Raw genomic sequence first — 17,383 nt, 5'->3', positions numbered from 1 at the left:
ATAAACATTCACATCCACACTAATGACAGGCCTGGTGAATGTGTGGGAATGCTGACTCTGAGCTTGTCATTAGTCGACCTTGTGTGAGAGTCTCACCTGGTCTCGCTGAGCTGCCGCAGGCTGGTGGAGATCTCTGCCGTCACGTCGCTGAGCAGGACGCCGTCTTTGAGCCAAGTGACATGAGCGGTGGGGAAGGAGCTGATTTCAGCCCTGAACTCGCGGACTTCGTCCAGCTCTGCCGATTCATACTCTTCAAACTCCGGCCGGACCGACATAAACTCACCCCCTGGTAGGGAAAAAAAAAGGAGAAGCCATAAGCAGACAATAAGCAATCATTCGTCACCACAGGAAAGAGAAACATTTATGAAATAATACCAAACAATAATACTATTAAGAAAAAACAATAAACAAAATACAGCTTTCATACCAAAAACGCGAATAGCTATCTCCTTTGTCTGGCTCTCATTACTAATAATATCAGTGATGGAGCAAGAGTAGATGCCACTGTCTTTGGTTGAGGCCTCTGGGATGGTCAGGGTGTAAAGGATCTCCTGGTCCCTCTTATTCTCATGCACTGTTTTGATAGCACTGTTAGTCTGTGAAACACAGAGAAACTTTGAGTCTTACACCACCTTACAATAAGACTTTTGGAGACTGTTTAAATTGTTTTGCACAGGATGAATTTACCCTCAACAGTTTTCCAGGGTATTTCCAATGGTCTTCCAGAATCTCAGATCCCCGAGCCACGCAGGTGACTGTGAGGGTGTCTCCCACCAGCAGAGCAGTCCGTTTGGCCGTCAGCTCAACATGCAGCGCAGCACCACCTGAGATACAATCAACATGGTGAGTATGTGCACGAGATGGGTCGGATTATAAAAATCAGGTAATGGAGATAAAATAATTATTGCGTGCATTCCATTTCACAATGATGCTTGTTCAATCTTGTGGCATAAATGCAGCACGCCCTTTTTCTTTACAGTTGTTTAGTTGTTTTCAGTAGGCTGTGGAAGTGCTCTAACTTTACAACATCTTGATCAAATTTATTTTCATTTTATAGTATTTATTTAAATGTATATATACAGTCATGGAAAAAATTATTAGACCACCCTTTTTATTCAGTTTATTGTTTATTTTGATAATAACCAAAATCATTATTAAAAAAAAAACACGGAAAGTGTCTAGATATCAGCTCTTGAATTAAGCTGTTATGAGCTATTTTTGTTGATAGCATTACATTTGTCCAAACAAATGTACCTTTAGTTGTACCAGGCATTAAAATTAACAAGAAATTGGAGAAAACAAGGGTGGTCTAATATTTTTTTCCATGACTGTATATTTACATATTTTTTAATTTTTATTAATCAAAACTGTTTACATTTTTGTAATTATTTTTTCAGTTCAAAGGCATGATATTTCCAAAGGCAATGAGTAATCGTGTTAAATAATCGTAATCTATATTATCTAAAATAAGCATGATTCAGATTTTTTTGCCATGATGAAGCAGCCAAACATCCACAAAAGGTGTTGGAGTTGATTGGTCAGATTTGAACGGTATACAGTCTGTTTTGTCTGTTTTAGGTGAACACACACCTGTCCAGCCGTGGACGATGTATTCCTCGCTGTAGTGTTCTACTCCGTTTATGACAGCCTTACAGACGTATGTTCCGGCAGTGAATACTCCCAAAGCGCCCCTTTTGCTGTCATAAACACTGGGAACAGGCTCCTGGGTGTCGACGTTAACCAGGGTCACGTTAGCACTGGGATCAGACACTCGACACTGGATCTCCATCTCCTCGTGGTCAGACAGGACGTGGTTGCCAAAGGGCACGGGTGATGGTACAAAGGGGACGTCTGGGTCTGAGTTCGGAAAAAAATAAGTTTCTCAAACCGATTGATGAAGTGAAATTATAAAAAACAAACAGGCTTAAAGATAGATAGATAGATAGATAGATAGATAGATAGATAGATAGATAGATAGATAGATAGATAGATAGATAGATAGATAGATAGATAGATAGATAGATAGATAGATAGATAGATAGATAGATAGATAGATAGATAGACTTTATTTATCCCAAGCTGGGAAATTACAGTGTAGCAGCAGCATTCCACACAGAGACAATAACAACACAATTAAATAAAAAGAACATCCTAGGCATACTTCAAGTGATAAAATATAAAAATACAATAAAATGTAATGTAAAAATAAAGTGTCTAAAGAAGGAGTATGTATTAAGGAGTAGAATTCCAGTACAGAATAAATATGAATATGCAGTATAAAAATGTTGGTGCCGTGAAACAAATAGGTGCAATGACCAGTGTGCATAAAAAAACACATAAAGTGCATAACGACAGTATGTAATGAACCAGGCTATTATTTGTTATTGTACAGTGTGATGGCATGTGGCGGGAAAGATTTTTTGTAAGCTGCTGTGTACCTGGCACGTAGATGTAGATGCTGCTGTCCTCTGTATCCTCAGTGGTGTTTCTGTTGTAGAAGCAGCTGTAGTAGCCGGAGTGCATTGCGGTGGCGTTGTCCACGGTGATGACGGTGACAAACAGGCCACTATTGTCCTCCCTCGTTTGCTCCTGCACGTCGAGCGGCGTCTCCCAGGCTAGTTGTGCTTCACCCCGACACGTCAAGGTGAAAGGAGTGTGAAGTGGCACCACCATCTCCTCCACCTGTGGCAGCAGCACAGGAGCTGAGGACGGTGGGAACATCATTGCAGTGGGAGCTGAAAGAAAGACACATACAGTGGTCAGTCACAGATCAAGACTCATGTATCCATTTATTAGAGGTGTGAATCATCAGAGGCCCAACGATACGATTTTATCCCAATTCTTGAGTCACGATACGATATCATTGCTATTTTAAGCATTTTGCGATATTTATTCGCATATTTATATTTAACTGTTTAACTGCATTTTGTGACCACAAAATTAAATTCAATCAAGAATTGTTTTGTCAAATAAGAGAAAACTCTCAGTCTATTCATCTCACTTCAGTCTTTTTATTTCTCCACAATGAGAGTCAGACCCACAGACTGACCAACAAAGGATTCAGTCAAACTGAACTGAACTGATATCAAACATGTATGGACGACAACAACTGCAGCATTTTCTCAAACTTTCCTCAACTTAAAGCTTCACGGCTCTATTTTTTGGAATAAAACATAAAAAAGCTTAACTTTGCAGTGTTATTCCAATCGATATCGTGCCTATAGATTCCTTAGATCTTATAGTTTCATATAGTACCAGCATCTCCATAAAAGTGAGCCCGCTGTGGACTCCGGAAGAAAAAAAAAGGCCGAAATACTGACAGCCCGCCGGCTGTCCGTCAGATCACTAAATATCGATACTTGGCGGCCATGAATCGATATAATATCACCACGCAAAATATCACGATACTATTCTGTATCGATTTTCCCCCCCACCTCTACCATCTATATATCTATTCAAGCTTCTCTCTTACCTTTGACTTTGATGGAAAAGGAGAAGTGAGCAGTGCGTGAGCCACTGATGGCTGTGATGCTGTAGTTCCCGCTGTCTTTGCCCAGAGGCTGCCGTAATGTCAGAATACTTTGATACCTGCGAGAAGAAAATAATTTTTTGTAGTTTAAAGGAATTGTTGACACAACACTTATCTGCTGAGAGGTAAGTGAGAGAATCAATGCCACTTTTATGTCTGTACTATGAATATTAAGATGGAGCCTATGGGGTTTAGCTTCGCTTAGCATAAGGACTGGAAACAGGGAGAATCAGCTGGCCAGGCTCTGTCCGAATGAACGAATGATCTACTAGTAAGGAAGGTTACCCAGTGTAACCTTCAATTCTTGTAGAAAACTTTTCTTGCCTGCCTCCATGGTGAGTAATGGATTAAAAAAAACTGACAAAATTCTGACAAATTGCCATTTTCAAACTGTTTTTTTGCAGTTTGACAAACAAGATGTAGAATGTTTGACAGATAGTCCTTATACTGAAGCAACCTACCCATCTCCTGGCTCCAGTTTCATATTTAATATCAAGACATGGGAATGATACCTTTTCATCTAACTCTTGCCAGGAAAGCAGGTAAGAGTATTTTCCAAAATGCCAAACTATTCCTTTGAATTTAAACATGTCAGAGCTGAAACCTATGAACTTCATCCATTATTCTACTAACAAATCATGAACTTGATCCTCACCGATTCCCTTCGAGGTGGCTAGTTTTGGTAAGGGTGTAGTAGTTCTGTGGCATGGCTTTGCCGTCTTTCAGCCAAGTGACTTTGGGCGCCGGGTAGGCATTGATGAGGATGGTGAACTCCGTCTCCTCTAACAGGCTGACAAACTCCGTCACTAGAATCCCGCTGTGGTCCAGAGCCACGAAGGAATTCTCCTCTGAAGAAGAAGAGAAGAAGAATAAGCAGGTGATTATGGATGAAACTGGGTGAAGAAATGAAGTAGGACTGCAGGACAGCAGAGCAAGGGGAGGATTGAAACGGAGGCGAAGTGACAGAGAGGTGAAACGAAGGCCTGACACACATCTGCTGGAGCCATCCCATAAAACACAGTAGCTGATGTTGAAAGCAGAGGTGAAGCTTTACAGACGGATGGTAGAAAATGACTTCCACACACCACTAAAAGCATCTTGAGTGCATATGTGAAAGCACAATGTATAAATGTATCTGAATGACATTGAGAACATTGGATTAAATGGAAGTAAATCAGTTACATTATTATAGTTTGGCTCATTAAATCCAGGTTTGTGAACAGACAGAGACTTACCGAAGACAGTGACGGCCACGCTGCCGGCTCTGACCTCTCCGCTGATTTCGTGCGTGACTGAACACTCGTAGGTGCCGCTATCCTGAGCGGTGGCTTGTGGGATGCTGAGGGTGTAGATGACCCGGTCAGGAAGTGTCTGTTTCATCTGGACTGCACCCACAGCCTATAAGAAGACAGGAACAATATGCGTTTGAGATTCTCCTCACTGGAATAAAAAAATATATATAATGGTAATAAGATACAAGAATTTTTTAACTCTCTGATTTTTTCCGTTTTACAGGTAGAATCAGTGCTGCTCAGTCTTGCTGCTGAAGGCTAATGGTTAAAACACTTGCTAGGCTGCAGGAGATAAATCAGGACCACAGAGCCTTTTAAAAGACTGTAATTGGGGCTTCCGGCTATGGCGTAGAGGTGAGCGGACGTGCTGAACAAGTGCTCCCAGTCAGATCGGCTAAATTCCCCACAATAGAGCTGTTTTAACCATCGGTAATTTAAAAATTAAGATGATAGGGGACAATGTCAAGAAAAACTAAGAGCAAATCAATCCAGACCCAAGAGAAAGGTGAAAAAAACACGACAGGAAAAGACGGTGAGATAAACAACGAACACGAGGCATTAGCAATGGAGAGCCTGCAAGCTAGCATCGGGGCAATCCACAAAGAAATACAGGCTATCCGCGCGGATGTTAAGGCGGACTTAAACAGTTTCAGTGATAACCTAGCCAGAGATATGAAGAAGGACCTTGCTAGTTTCAGAGAAGATGTGAATAAAAAGCTGAACGAAATTGTGACCGACCTAAAAGAAACAAGGGACAGAGCGGAGGAGGCAACACAGCGAGTATCTGAGATGGAGGAATGGACCGCTGCGGCGAAAGAAGTGATAATTCAAACTCTGAAAAATCAAGACCAGATACAGGCCAAGCTGACGGACTTAGAGGCCCGCTCGCGGAGAAATAACATTCGCATTTATGGGGTGCCCGAGGACGTGGAAGGAGGTAACCTGCAAGAGTTTATTGAGAGACTCATTAAAGCTGAGCTGCCACTTCAAGACACTGATCTGGGCATACAGCGCTGTCACCGCGCACTGGGTCCGAAACCACCGCAAAATGCCAGCCCCCGATCGGTGGTGATCTGCTTTCAGGAGTACAGAACCAAGGAGCAGGTGCTCCGCTCCGCGTGGAAAAAGGGAGAGATTCGCCTCGACCAACAGAGATTATACTTTGACCAAGATTACCCGGCAGAGACACAAAAGAAAAGGAAAGCCTACGCTCCTATCAGAAAGCTTCTAAAGGAAAAGGGTCTCCGTTTCCAAACCCCGCTACCGGCCAGACTCCGGGTGTTTTTTGACAGCGGCCCCGCCGTCTACAACAGCGCAGCTGAAGCCATGGAGGACCTGAGGAAGAGGGGACTTGCACCGGACGACAGCATCCAAGAGGGACCCTCCGAGGCGACACCAGCGGAGATACTAACGAAGCTGTCATGGGAGATGGTGGGCGCTAAAAGACGAAAAACGGATACACAAGGTGAGAGGGCGCGGAAAAAGCTCAGCGGATTTCGCCGCGACACAGCGGACACAGCCCCCACGCCGAGGTGAGCACCACTCTAACAAGTGGTCATCCCCGCGGTAAGACCTGCATACACAGTGACTTAAACCAGCGCAGGAGTAATAACTGATCCTCTTTGAGAATAAGACACTGTGTTCATCTATATTTTCATAATCTTGTATCCTGTAACCTAATTACTTATCTGGGACGAATGCTTTAGTTTACCGTTAACGGATCAAAATATCATGCCGTTGGACTGGGAGCCTGTTTAAGTTATTCCGGGCGTGCACTGAGTTGATACTCATTTTTGAGATATCCCAGTTAGCACTGGAGTGGCCCTTCATATTTTGGAGGTTTTCCTCTCCAATTTGGACTCCTTTTATAAGAGGAAAGACTGTTATGGAAGCTGTTTTTTCTTTGTTATTTCTCATTTCTTTTACCTGTGTGTTCTCAAGTTACAAGTACTTTGTTACTGTTAGTACTTATGTTCTATGGTTAAGGTCACCATGTGTACACGTAAAGGAGGGAACAATCATATCTGACTGTAAATGCCTCAGCAAGAATACAGAGTCATAACACTTAACGTTAACGGGTTACAGAACCCAATTAAAAGAGGAAAGCTCATAGCCAAGATGAAAAGAGAGCAACAACAAATAATATTTTGGCAGGAAACTCATTTGGTTAAAACTGAACACGAGAAACTGAAAAAGATGGGTTTTAAAAATGTGTTCTTTTCGTCATATGCAAATGGTCATGCGAGAGGAGTTGCCATACTAATTGCAAATAAGGTGGACTTTCAGCTTTCCAAACAGATTGTGGACAAGGAAGGACGTTTTGTTTTGGTGAAGGGAACCTTGGACTCAAAAGAAGTAACACTACTCAATGTTTACAGACCACCAGGACAGGACAGGACTTTAATTAATAGAATATTCGATTTGATAGTTACAGAAGTGTCTGGTGTCCTGATTTGTGGGGGGGACTGGAACATACAGTTGCATCCCACCCTAGACTCCACAAACCCAACAAAGAGAATGAACTTTGAGTCTCAGTATATTAAGAAAATGATTAAAAGGGCAGGTTTAATTGATGTATGGAGGGACGTCCACCCATGTGCTAAACAGTTTACTTTTTATTCTCATCCCCACAAAGTCTACTCTAGAATTGATTACTTCTTTATGTTTGGAGCAGACAGACACAGAATACTAGACTGTAACATCGGTGTTAGAGATATATCTGATCACTCGGGAGTATATCTGAAAATACATTTGGATGTCCCACGCAAAAATACCATTTGGAGGCTTAACACCTCCATACTAAATGATAATCAATTTGTGGATTTCATTAAAAAAGAAACAAGGGACTACATGGAATTTAACAGTAATGCAGAGGTGTCACCAAGTATATTATGGGATGCAGGAAAAGCAGTATTGCGTGGGAAAATTATAATGTGGACATCACAAAAGAAAAAAGAAAAACTTAAGCGACTCAATGGCCTGATATACAAGCTGGACTTACTGGAGCAGGAACACATCGAGTCTAATGACCCAGCCATACTTGAACAAATATCTGCCTTAAAATCAGAACTAAATAAGAAACTTAACGATCAGGTGGAACTCAAACTGAAATATGTCAAACAAACTTACTATGAAAACGGACCTCGAGCGAAAAAAATATTGGCCTGGAGACTTAGGAAACAGCAGTCTGAAAGAGCCATCTATAAATTAAAGGACCCTGTTACCAACCAGATATGTTCTAAACCAGAAGAAATACAGAAGACATTCGAAAGGTACTACAGGAATTTGTATGCCCAACCTAAATTAGCAGAACCCGCCACAATAAAGCAGTTTTTAGAATCTCTTGACTTGCCATCTATCGGCACAGAACAAAACAAGTGGTTAACTGCAGATATTACAATAGCAGAGGTTGATAAGGCCATTTCTAAACTAAAGACAAACAAGGCAGCAGGGGGAGATGGATTACCCGCAGAGTGGTATAAGTCTTTTAGGGACTCCTTGACCCCACTGTTATTAAAATGTTTTAACTATGTGCTAAAGGGAGGAGAGACCCCACCATCTTGGAGACAAGCCATAATATCTGTAATACCAAAGCCAGGAAAGGACAGAACAGAGTGCAGCTCATACAGACCTATTTCTGTTTTGAATGCAGACTATAAAATATTTACCTCTATTATAGTCAGCAGGCTGGAAAATATTGTCCCTGATCTGATCGACACGGACCAGACGGGATTTGTTAAAAACAGGCGTACACAAGACAATGTCAGGCGAACAATACATCTAGTAGACACTATGAGCAGGTGTAATACAAGGTCCCTAGTAATTAGCTTAGATGCAGAAAAAGCTTTCGACTCGGTGCGTTGGGAATTTTTATACTTGGTCCTAAAACGCTTTGGCTTTAACGATATGGTCATAAGATGTTTTAAATCAATATATAATTCTCCAGCTGCCCGAATTAGAATAAATGGTAGTCTCTCAGGCACAATCCCTTTGGAGCGAGGATGCAGACAGGGCTGTCCATTGAGCCCCATCCTTTTTGCTCTGTTTATAGAGCCACTTGCTCAAAAAATCAGGGAAGACCCAGAAATTATGGGAATCATACATAAAGGAAGAGAATATAAGACATGTCTATATGCAGATGATATTCTGGTGACTTTGTCCGACCCAGATACCAGTCTTCCTAAACTAATGTCCAGCCTCGACCAATATGGTTTCTATTCGGGATACAAACTGAACATAGAGAAAACTCAGACTCTTTCTTTTAATTACTCTCCTCAGGAAAATGTACGTAAAATGTTTAAATTTAAATGGAAAACCAGAATTTTGAAATATTTAGGTGTTAACATCCCCAAGACCTACGAAGGTATATTTAATGCAAACTACAGTATCATCACAAACAAAATTAAAAATGATTTGGAAAGATGGACTTCCCTGACACTCGATCTATACAGCCGAATAGAAACTATAAAAATGGTTATATTACCTCAACTGTTATTCCTCTTTCAATCATTGCCCGTAGAAGTACCAACTAAGCAGTTCAACGAATGGAATCGGACCATCTCCAGATTCATATGGCAAAACAAAAAACCAAGGGTACGCTACAAAACATTACACCTGCCAAAGGAGAAAGGTGGGATGTCACTCCCATGTATGGTGGACTACTACAAAGCAGCACAACTGCAGTATGTGGTCTATTGGTGTATGCAGGACTATGATGCAAGATGGAAGGAACTAGAGTTAAACCAACTTGATATTCCTCTTCAGTCTTTACTGGGGGACAAAGCTCTCAAGAATATATATTTGAGTACGCTAAATAACCCTACAAAAACTTCCCTTAATATCTGGTTCAAGGAGGTCAGCAACTCAAAATTAGAGAGGAAAGCTCGGCTTCTGAGATGGGTTGAATCTGACAGAGATTTCTTACCAGCTCAGCTGGATACGAGATTTAAGGAACTGACTCGAAAAGGCATTACCTCATATTGTGTGATCTCATCTGATAGAGGCCTGGATAGTTTCCAACAACTACAGAAAAACCATGATTTAGATAAACAGGATTTTTACAGATACTTGCAGCTCAGGCATCATTATGATAGAAATATAAAAATTCTGAAAGAAGATGACACGGACCTCATTAACATAGTCATTAACGCATACAAAGGTAAAATTCACAAGAAATTAGTGTCCAGAATATACCTATGCCAACAAACTCACAAAAGAATGTCAACATCATATATAAAATGTAAATGGGAGAGGGAAGCAAATATAATCTTGACAGAAGATGAGTGGTTAAACATATGCGAATTAAATTCCACCACCACCAGTTCAGGGAAATGGAGGGAATTTGCTTGGAAAAATGTCATTAGGTTTTTTGTTACCCCAAGAAGAAAATATTTACAGAGTGGTAGAGATGAATCTGGACATTGCTGGAGACATTGTAATAATGTGATGGCTGACCACAGTCACATCTTTTGGTGCTGCCCAGTGATTCAGTGTTATTGGATAGGTGTAGTTGAAGAAATAAACTTAATTCTCGGTTTTGACATTAAATATAATTTTCAAACCGTTTATTTGTGCAATCTACCAACTGACCTTACATCCCAAGATAAATACCTACTAAAGATACTATTGGCAGCTGGGAAAAAACCAATAACTAGGAAATGGCTTAACAGGGAGCCACCAACGGTGGGAGAGTGGTCAGCCACTGTAAGAGAGATATATGAAATGGAGATGTTGACTTTTTCTCTAAGACTGAACCGTAACAAAGCCCTGAAATATTGGTCGAAATGGCTTACGTATGTAAATGAGAAAACAGAATAACTCCTAACCTCCTACCTATGGATTACTGTGACCCTACTTCGTAGTGTGTTTTTCTTTTTCTTTTCTTTTTTCTGAGACAAAGAGTTTGATTTCCCTCGGTGACCTGTATGTTCTGATTTATGTATGTTCTGATTTATGAGATTCATATGTCTTGATTGTTTGTGTAAGACACTGGAAAAATGTGAAAAATTAAAAATAAAGTTTAAAAAAAAAAAAAAAAAAGACTGTAATTGCAACTGAGACCAAAACCAGCAGTCAAGACTCCAGTGTTCCTACCCTCACTGTCTCTGGAAAAGGGCTTAGAGGAACCCCGTGCAGAAAAACAGACAACGTGCTGTATAGATTAAGAATCAGACAAACAAATATAAACAAACATAAATTGCACATGAAAGCCTTTTGGATGCTTTTAGCCAACACTTCAAAAGCATTAAATGTTTAGTTGGCTGTCATATGCAGACAACATCTGTCCTACAAGCCTCAAGGTCACTGGGGTCAAAAGATTTACTATCCTTTTTCTCCTTCTTTTGAACTGCCTGCTCCCCCTCCAGCCATTTGCCCTGAACTTCCCAACAGTGTCCTGCATATGGAGTTAACTGCAGCAAGAGCTGTTTGGCCGACGTCCTCATAATGAAGACACAAATCGGTCGCTGCCTTCCTAACACATACTTTGTAACCACTAAGGGCCGTTCTCAGAGCTATATTCCACTTGCCGCTGTTACGGTAGGTTTAGGTCCAAAACCATTATTTGCTAATTTAAGGCTCAGAGCTGCCGGGTAGGAAACGACATGGAAATATGACAAGCGGTTGAAGGAAATAGGGCAGGAAGGCTGAGACGTTAAAGCTGATTATGGAGGAAGCCATAGAGGAGACTAAATTGAAATTTAAGACAAACACAGAGAAAAAAGGGCTTCTTCTTGCCTGTTTTTTAGGATGGAGCCACTGCTGCAGGAAGCCCTGTCCAGTCGGGGCGACGCATGTGACGTTAAAGGGCTGTCCCGCTCTCAACGTCTCCTCGCTGGCTTTTACTTCCACGTCGAATTCCTCCATCACCGTAGGGGCTACAGAGGGACCACCAGAGAGCAGATATCAGCATCTCACAGGTCCCAAGATAGTGACAACTTGATTACCAAGAGCTCATTTATCAGAGTGGTGGCTCAGTAGGTCGTCAGCACTCACACACACACACACACACACACACACACACACACACACACACACACACAGAGTGAAAACAGACGTGTTAAGTCATCTCCCTCTGTGATAATGACATAATGTCGTGGCTCTCATGCAGTGAGATCACCCTGCAGCCCTCTCATGGTAAACAGAGTCGGGGAGTGATTCCAGCTGTGCAGATTTTTAATCCTTATCCTATTACTTTTGTGACAAGAAATGCTCAGTAATAACCTAATCATCATTCTAAGTTAAAATACTCCTATTAGTCATGAATATTCAGATATATTCAGTGATGTTATCATACAGCACACCAACAGAATTGAAGACACCAAATCTATGAAATGCCCCTTTTCCTCGCTCTATTCATATTCAACTTGACTTACCTTCAGCCTCCACAGTGTAAATGGCGCTTCTCATAGTCTGGCCGTTCACTGTGGTTTCACACTGGTACTGCCCGGGCGAGAGATCTCCAATGAAGCCCATCTTGTTTTCATAGTGGGCCGGTATCTCCTCTCCACTGGAGACGCTCCTCAGGATGACATGTGAGTTGGGGTCAGACACACGGCAGGAGATGGGGACCCCGAGTGCGTGCATGGGGATCACCAAGTTCTCAGGGGACTCGGGGACAAATGGAGCCAGGGGATCTGCAGGTGTGCAAGCAGAGGAATGAGGTCACACTGTGTAATGGGATTTGGTTTGATTGAAAGGCACTATTGTATTTTCATACTTAAAGGAGAACTATGCCCAATTTTAAAAATGTACACGTCATTCCTATGGTCTAAGACAGTCCAAAGTCTCAGGTGCTAAAACTCTAATTTGTGATGTTATAGATGAAAGCACTGACTCTATGGGTACATTTTCGGTTTCAGAACTGACATTACAACAGAATAAAGTTAATTTGGATTAAAAAATAAAATAAAATCAGTGTCTTATTCATAATACATTCATATATGGAGCCAGACCTTATACCTTATGACTTTACAAGTTTGCAACTTATGTTCACAGATATCAATTGAATTCTCCTAAGGCTTGGAAATAACATATTGAAATTAATTTAGTTAGTGGTCCCCTTGAATTGTATTTAATTACTATATATTTTACTTTTTACCCTACATTTCCTGGAAAATTTGACTACTATACTTATGTAAGAAGAAATAACACATCGCTCATACAAATTAAATGAAAATATAGGCAATAACATGCACCTTGCTCAATATGATATACTCAGGATCTTTGCAACAGCCTTGCTTGGTCTGGTATGACTCAGCTAATGTTAGCTTAGTTTAGCTAATGCTGTGTAACTGTTGTGACTCAGCTAATTCTCTGATTGTGTGGGCCTACTCCTTTAAATACAGTGCTGCATAAATTAATTAATAAACTAAAATTATGCCAAGAATTGTGTATCTCAGAGACAGTTACATATCGTCACACTGTTAAAAAAAATAGTTGTTTTTTTTGCCTAAATCATCTCCTCATGACGCTGGCCACCAATGGTAAAATCGCCTACATCCTCAGTTGATCAGATCATGTGATTTTACCCCTTTAAGATAATGGCCTATGTCAAGTGTGTGACTTAAGCGGATTTAATATGCCTAAGTCAAAATAAAATGTGACTTGGGCAATTTTTTGAACATGTCTTTGTGACTTAAGCAAGATATGGTAACACTTTATTTTGAAGGTGTCTACATAAGAGTGACATGAGTGTGTCATAAACATGACATGGGATGTGTCCTGAACATTAATGTCACTTTGAAGTAACATTAATGCTCATGATACTTGTCATGTCATGTTTCTGACAGGCTTGTGTGACTCTTATGTAAACACCTTCAAAATAAAGTGTTACCATATCTTGCTTAAGTCACAAAGGCATGTTCAAAAAATTGCCTAAGTCATTTATTTCTCTTAAGTTACATAATTTACACACAGTGTTATTACTATGCCAATAGCCATCCTTTGTTACATCCTTTTTGAGTGAAATGGTCAATAAATGTCATATGTTACACTTTTGGTGAAGTTTTTTGTGTTTCCTGTAAAACTTGAAAAAATGTGTTAGGTGATTCATTTAATAAGGTGACGATATACTCACTCCATATACATAATAAAGCCATGTTAAAAACAAACAAATAAAAACATATTTACCTGGGACAAAAACATATATTTCCGCCTCATTGTTTAGTTCCGGTTCATCACCCTCTGGGTCATAGGTGCACACGTAGAAAGCGGTGTTTTCAACAGTTGCGTTGTAAATGTAAAGCGTCGCCGTGTAGTATCCTGGATAAACGAGGGAGTTTGTCGGCAGGGGTTCAGCCCAAACCACGTTTCTTTTACCGGTACAGCTTATGTTGAACACGGAGTTGGGCTGCAGGATGAACTCTTCTTCATTGGACACAATTCTTGGTGGCGACAGTCCGGAGGTAACTACAAGGAAAACATTAGAGAAACTGTCAAAAACAATGAAAAAAACATCAGTAATATGTACACTACTACTTATATTTACAACTTACCTGTAGACAACACCACCAGGATACCCCCAAAGACGACAAACGTCTTTAGCCCATCCATGACTCTGGATGTCCTGGCCTGTAAAAACAGAAAATGCGACTTCTTGAGTCAACAAGTAAAGCAAACACTTTGTGCATTATTTGGCCCTTCCTGATAAGATACCAAACAACTGTCTCCACATCATCCACATTACTTCTTAATCAATAAATCAATGTTTTGCTGACTTCTTGATGTCCCGCCATGCTAGGCCTATGTGCAGTAACCTCAGCTATAGGCCTATGCTGTTGCTATAGTAAACCCTCAGAGATTTATAGAGGGATTTGGGCAACTTGGCAGCAACACGTGTGGTCTCCCACATCACACCAGTACTGGAAAAGTAACAAATTAAAAATGTATCACATGATTACATGAATCATTTTTCGTAAGATGAGGGCGAAGATAGCAAGACAGTAAATTCCTAAGAAGAAGAAGAAGAATGGGGGACAGGATGGAGAGGAGCGACAGGGTGCGCTCCATGTGAACATGAGGGCTGCCAGCAGGGGGCGACACAGGCCACATTTTGAGCGCACCAAACCTCCCTGAATCGCATCATCTCCAGTTTGCAAAGTCGCCTTTCTAAACTTTTTCTTTTCGCCTTGATTGAAGACAAAGGCCCGTTTTTTTATTACTTTGACTTTAAACTTTTATTTCCAAGCATAACATGCATGTCTATCTATCTGGGTTTTGTTCTTGTTTAATCAACCATATTTAAAACGAAATGCTAAAGACCCCATAATTACGACGTCCTCAAGTTTGGTCTAGACTCCTCTCAAGTCATCTCACAGATCCTGTCAGGTTTGGTTTTGTCACAGAGCTCTCCAGCGGACATTCCTCTGGTCTGTCTGTCGGTCTGGGATGTTGGATCAGGGGCCACAGTTTGAAAGGCGCTCAAAAACGATTAACAATTTTATTCACATAAACCTTCGCTTTTCTCTCACACTTCTGATTCAGGAGAATAGTTTTATATTTGACTTCCAGCTCTTTTTTCTGTAGTCCAAAAGCCACCGTGGACATTCCCTATCTTTCATGGACAGTGTCCCCGAACAATAAAACGCTTTGGCCCTTTGCATAGCTTCCTGTGGCTGCGCGCTCTGGCTCATCCGAAATTATCCATGGGCAACCTGGGTTTGTTTAACTCTATAATTTGCGGACCCGCTCCGCACAAAAGTACACATTCGCGTGGGAATCAGCTGACACAAAGCCTAATGCGTTTTGACGTGTTTGTGCACACGCCTTGTCTCAAACAATTTCAACAAGGGATTTTTTTTAATTTTGCATTGGCTTTGGCGAGGATCCTCCAGCCACTGCGCGTAAATCTAACTAAGCCGCCTGGAGTGGCCGTGAGGCTGCCTGCATGACTTCTTTTATCCCCCCCTCCTTTCCAACAAGCCACTCAACAAATGTGGCACATAGCAAATGCATGGATACATGCAGAGCAACAGCTGATAAGGCTTGTCTCAACTTTGTGCCCTCCACGGATGGTGATAGGTTCAGTTTAATCCTGCGTCAAAAAGTTCGATTTCCATGGAAATGATTTTTGCAAGCATTAAGAAAAAGTTTGTTTCTAAATATTTGAGCAATTTGGACCACAAGCTGTATTCCTATGCAGCCCCCCTCGTCGACACAGCGGGGTAGCTGGTTAATGAAGAATGCGTCGTGGCTCCAAAACGTCTTTTTTTCCCCCTCCTCTCTTTCTCCATTCAGCTGCAGCTCTGAAGCCTCAGCCGGACTCACTCCAGTGCCGATTTTCCATTTTAATTCCTCACATTCCACGAGCAGACGAGAAAACAATGTGATGTACAATTTCCAAAATGTGTTTCCCATTACATGCCAGGCAGCATCTCCTCCTCACACAATGGTGCCCTTCAGTCTTCGGGGTGACACCTCCAGCTGTGAGGCCGAGACCGAGCGCTTTTTATCCAGCAGAGTAGGCGACGTATCCCCGCTCGGCGCCCAGGGGTGACACCATATGGTGCATAGGGACCAGAAAAAGTAATCTCAAAGAATATAATGTGCTGCCTATAACGCAAAAGTTGCACAAGTTGCATGTGCACAAGTGAATAAAACTTTTTCACAAAGTTTTCCAGATAATCTAATAATTTGATTAATTTATTCCGCAATTAAATTCCTATGTAAGACCTATAGCAAATTAAATTCATCAAGCTTTATTCTACTAAAAAAAACACCCAAAACTAAAAAAAAGAGTGAGAAAAACGTATTTCAATCATCTTTTGGCTCCCTGTAACCTTTCAATTACCTTTTAGTAGCCTAATCCCCTCTTTATATTCCTTTGGTGTCAGTATATCCACAGTGAATCGGTCGCTCCAAAAGGCGCAGTAAGGGTCCTTTGCAGCGGCTGTAATCCTCAGAGATCCTGCGCTGTGAGAGCATATGTGCGCCCCTCTGTCCGCATCCGCGACCGTCCTCACTACTGCGCTCCGGCTAAGCGACCTGTAACTGATTCAATGTTACAGTCCTCCCTCCTCCCAACGACTAAAAAAAAGAAGTAATCATCTGGCTCAAAGTAAATAACTCTCAGGAAATGACACCCACCCCCCCTTCTCCTCTCCTCCCTTCCAGCGCCTGGACCCCTTTTCAAAGTAAGAGTCTCTTTCAGTGCAGACGAATATTCACAAAGAAATAAAAGGACACATAATGTTTTAATGGGGTTTTATTTTTCATGCGATAACTTTTGGTGGACAGAAAGCGAATTTTAGTCACATGTTGCATCTGATCATTTTTGTATGTACACACATGTTCTTGTTTAGTGAGTGTAATTATAAGTATTTCTATTTTACCAAGCGTTATTAGCACATTATGATTTAAAAAGTACTTTTTAGACTAATTCTCTGCAGGATGCGCGGCAGCTCAGTGAGTGGATTCAGTTCTTATGCATCAGCCACAAACTGGGAACAGTGGAGGTCTGAGCTCATAGAGGGCGCTCCAACACCATCATATCACATCAGAGCTACACACACACACACACACACACACACACACACACAAACACAAACACTTACACGTCTCCCTT

The 17,383-nt window shown here is 41.3% G+C and overlaps 1 protein-coding gene across 2 annotated transcripts in view; it reads right to left on the bottom strand.

Annotated features, from left to right (window-relative positions):
• Window positions 1–16,830, bottom strand: part of pdgfra (platelet-derived growth factor receptor, alpha polypeptide) — a 30,452-nt gene extending 13,622 nt beyond the window's left edge. Inside the window, exons 1-13 of one of the 2 annotated variants that reach the window (XM_059340575.1) lie at window positions 16,610–16,830; window positions 14,316–14,391; window positions 13,951–14,229; window positions 12,195–12,455; window positions 11,557–11,696; window positions 4,765–4,927; window positions 4,185–4,377; window positions 3,473–3,588; window positions 2,439–2,735; window positions 1,591–1,857; window positions 688–824; window positions 428–596; window positions 97–286 (exon numbers count right to left, since the gene is read on the bottom strand). In XM_059340575.1, the coding sequence (XP_059196558.1) occupies window positions 97–286; window positions 428–596; window positions 688–824; window positions 1,591–1,857; window positions 2,439–2,735; window positions 3,473–3,588; window positions 4,185–4,377; window positions 4,765–4,927; window positions 11,557–11,696; window positions 12,195–12,455; window positions 13,951–14,229; window positions 14,316–14,373 (2,270 nt within the window). In that variant the 5' untranslated portion in view covers window positions 14,374–14,391; window positions 16,610–16,830. Of the gene's footprint in view, window positions 1–96; window positions 287–427; window positions 597–687; window positions 825–1,590; window positions 1,858–2,438; window positions 2,736–3,472; window positions 3,589–4,184; window positions 4,378–4,764; window positions 4,928–11,556; window positions 11,697–12,194; window positions 12,456–13,950; window positions 14,230–14,315; window positions 14,392–14,720; window positions 14,771–16,609 lie in introns of those variants that run through there. The other variant, XM_059340574.1, reaches the window with a different exon arrangement.
• Window positions 16,831–17,383: the final 553 nt, after the last annotated feature.

Source organism: Centropristis striata, chromosome 9 (genome assembly GCF_030273125.1).
Source record: "Centropristis striata isolate RG_2023a ecotype Rhode Island chromosome 9, C.striata_1.0, whole genome shotgun sequence".
NCBI classification, from domain to species: Eukaryota; Metazoa; Chordata; class Actinopteri; order Perciformes; family Serranidae; genus Centropristis; species Centropristis striata.
The sequence above is the reverse complement of the archived record's forward strand: the minus strand, read 5'-3'. Positions and strand labels throughout refer to the sequence as shown.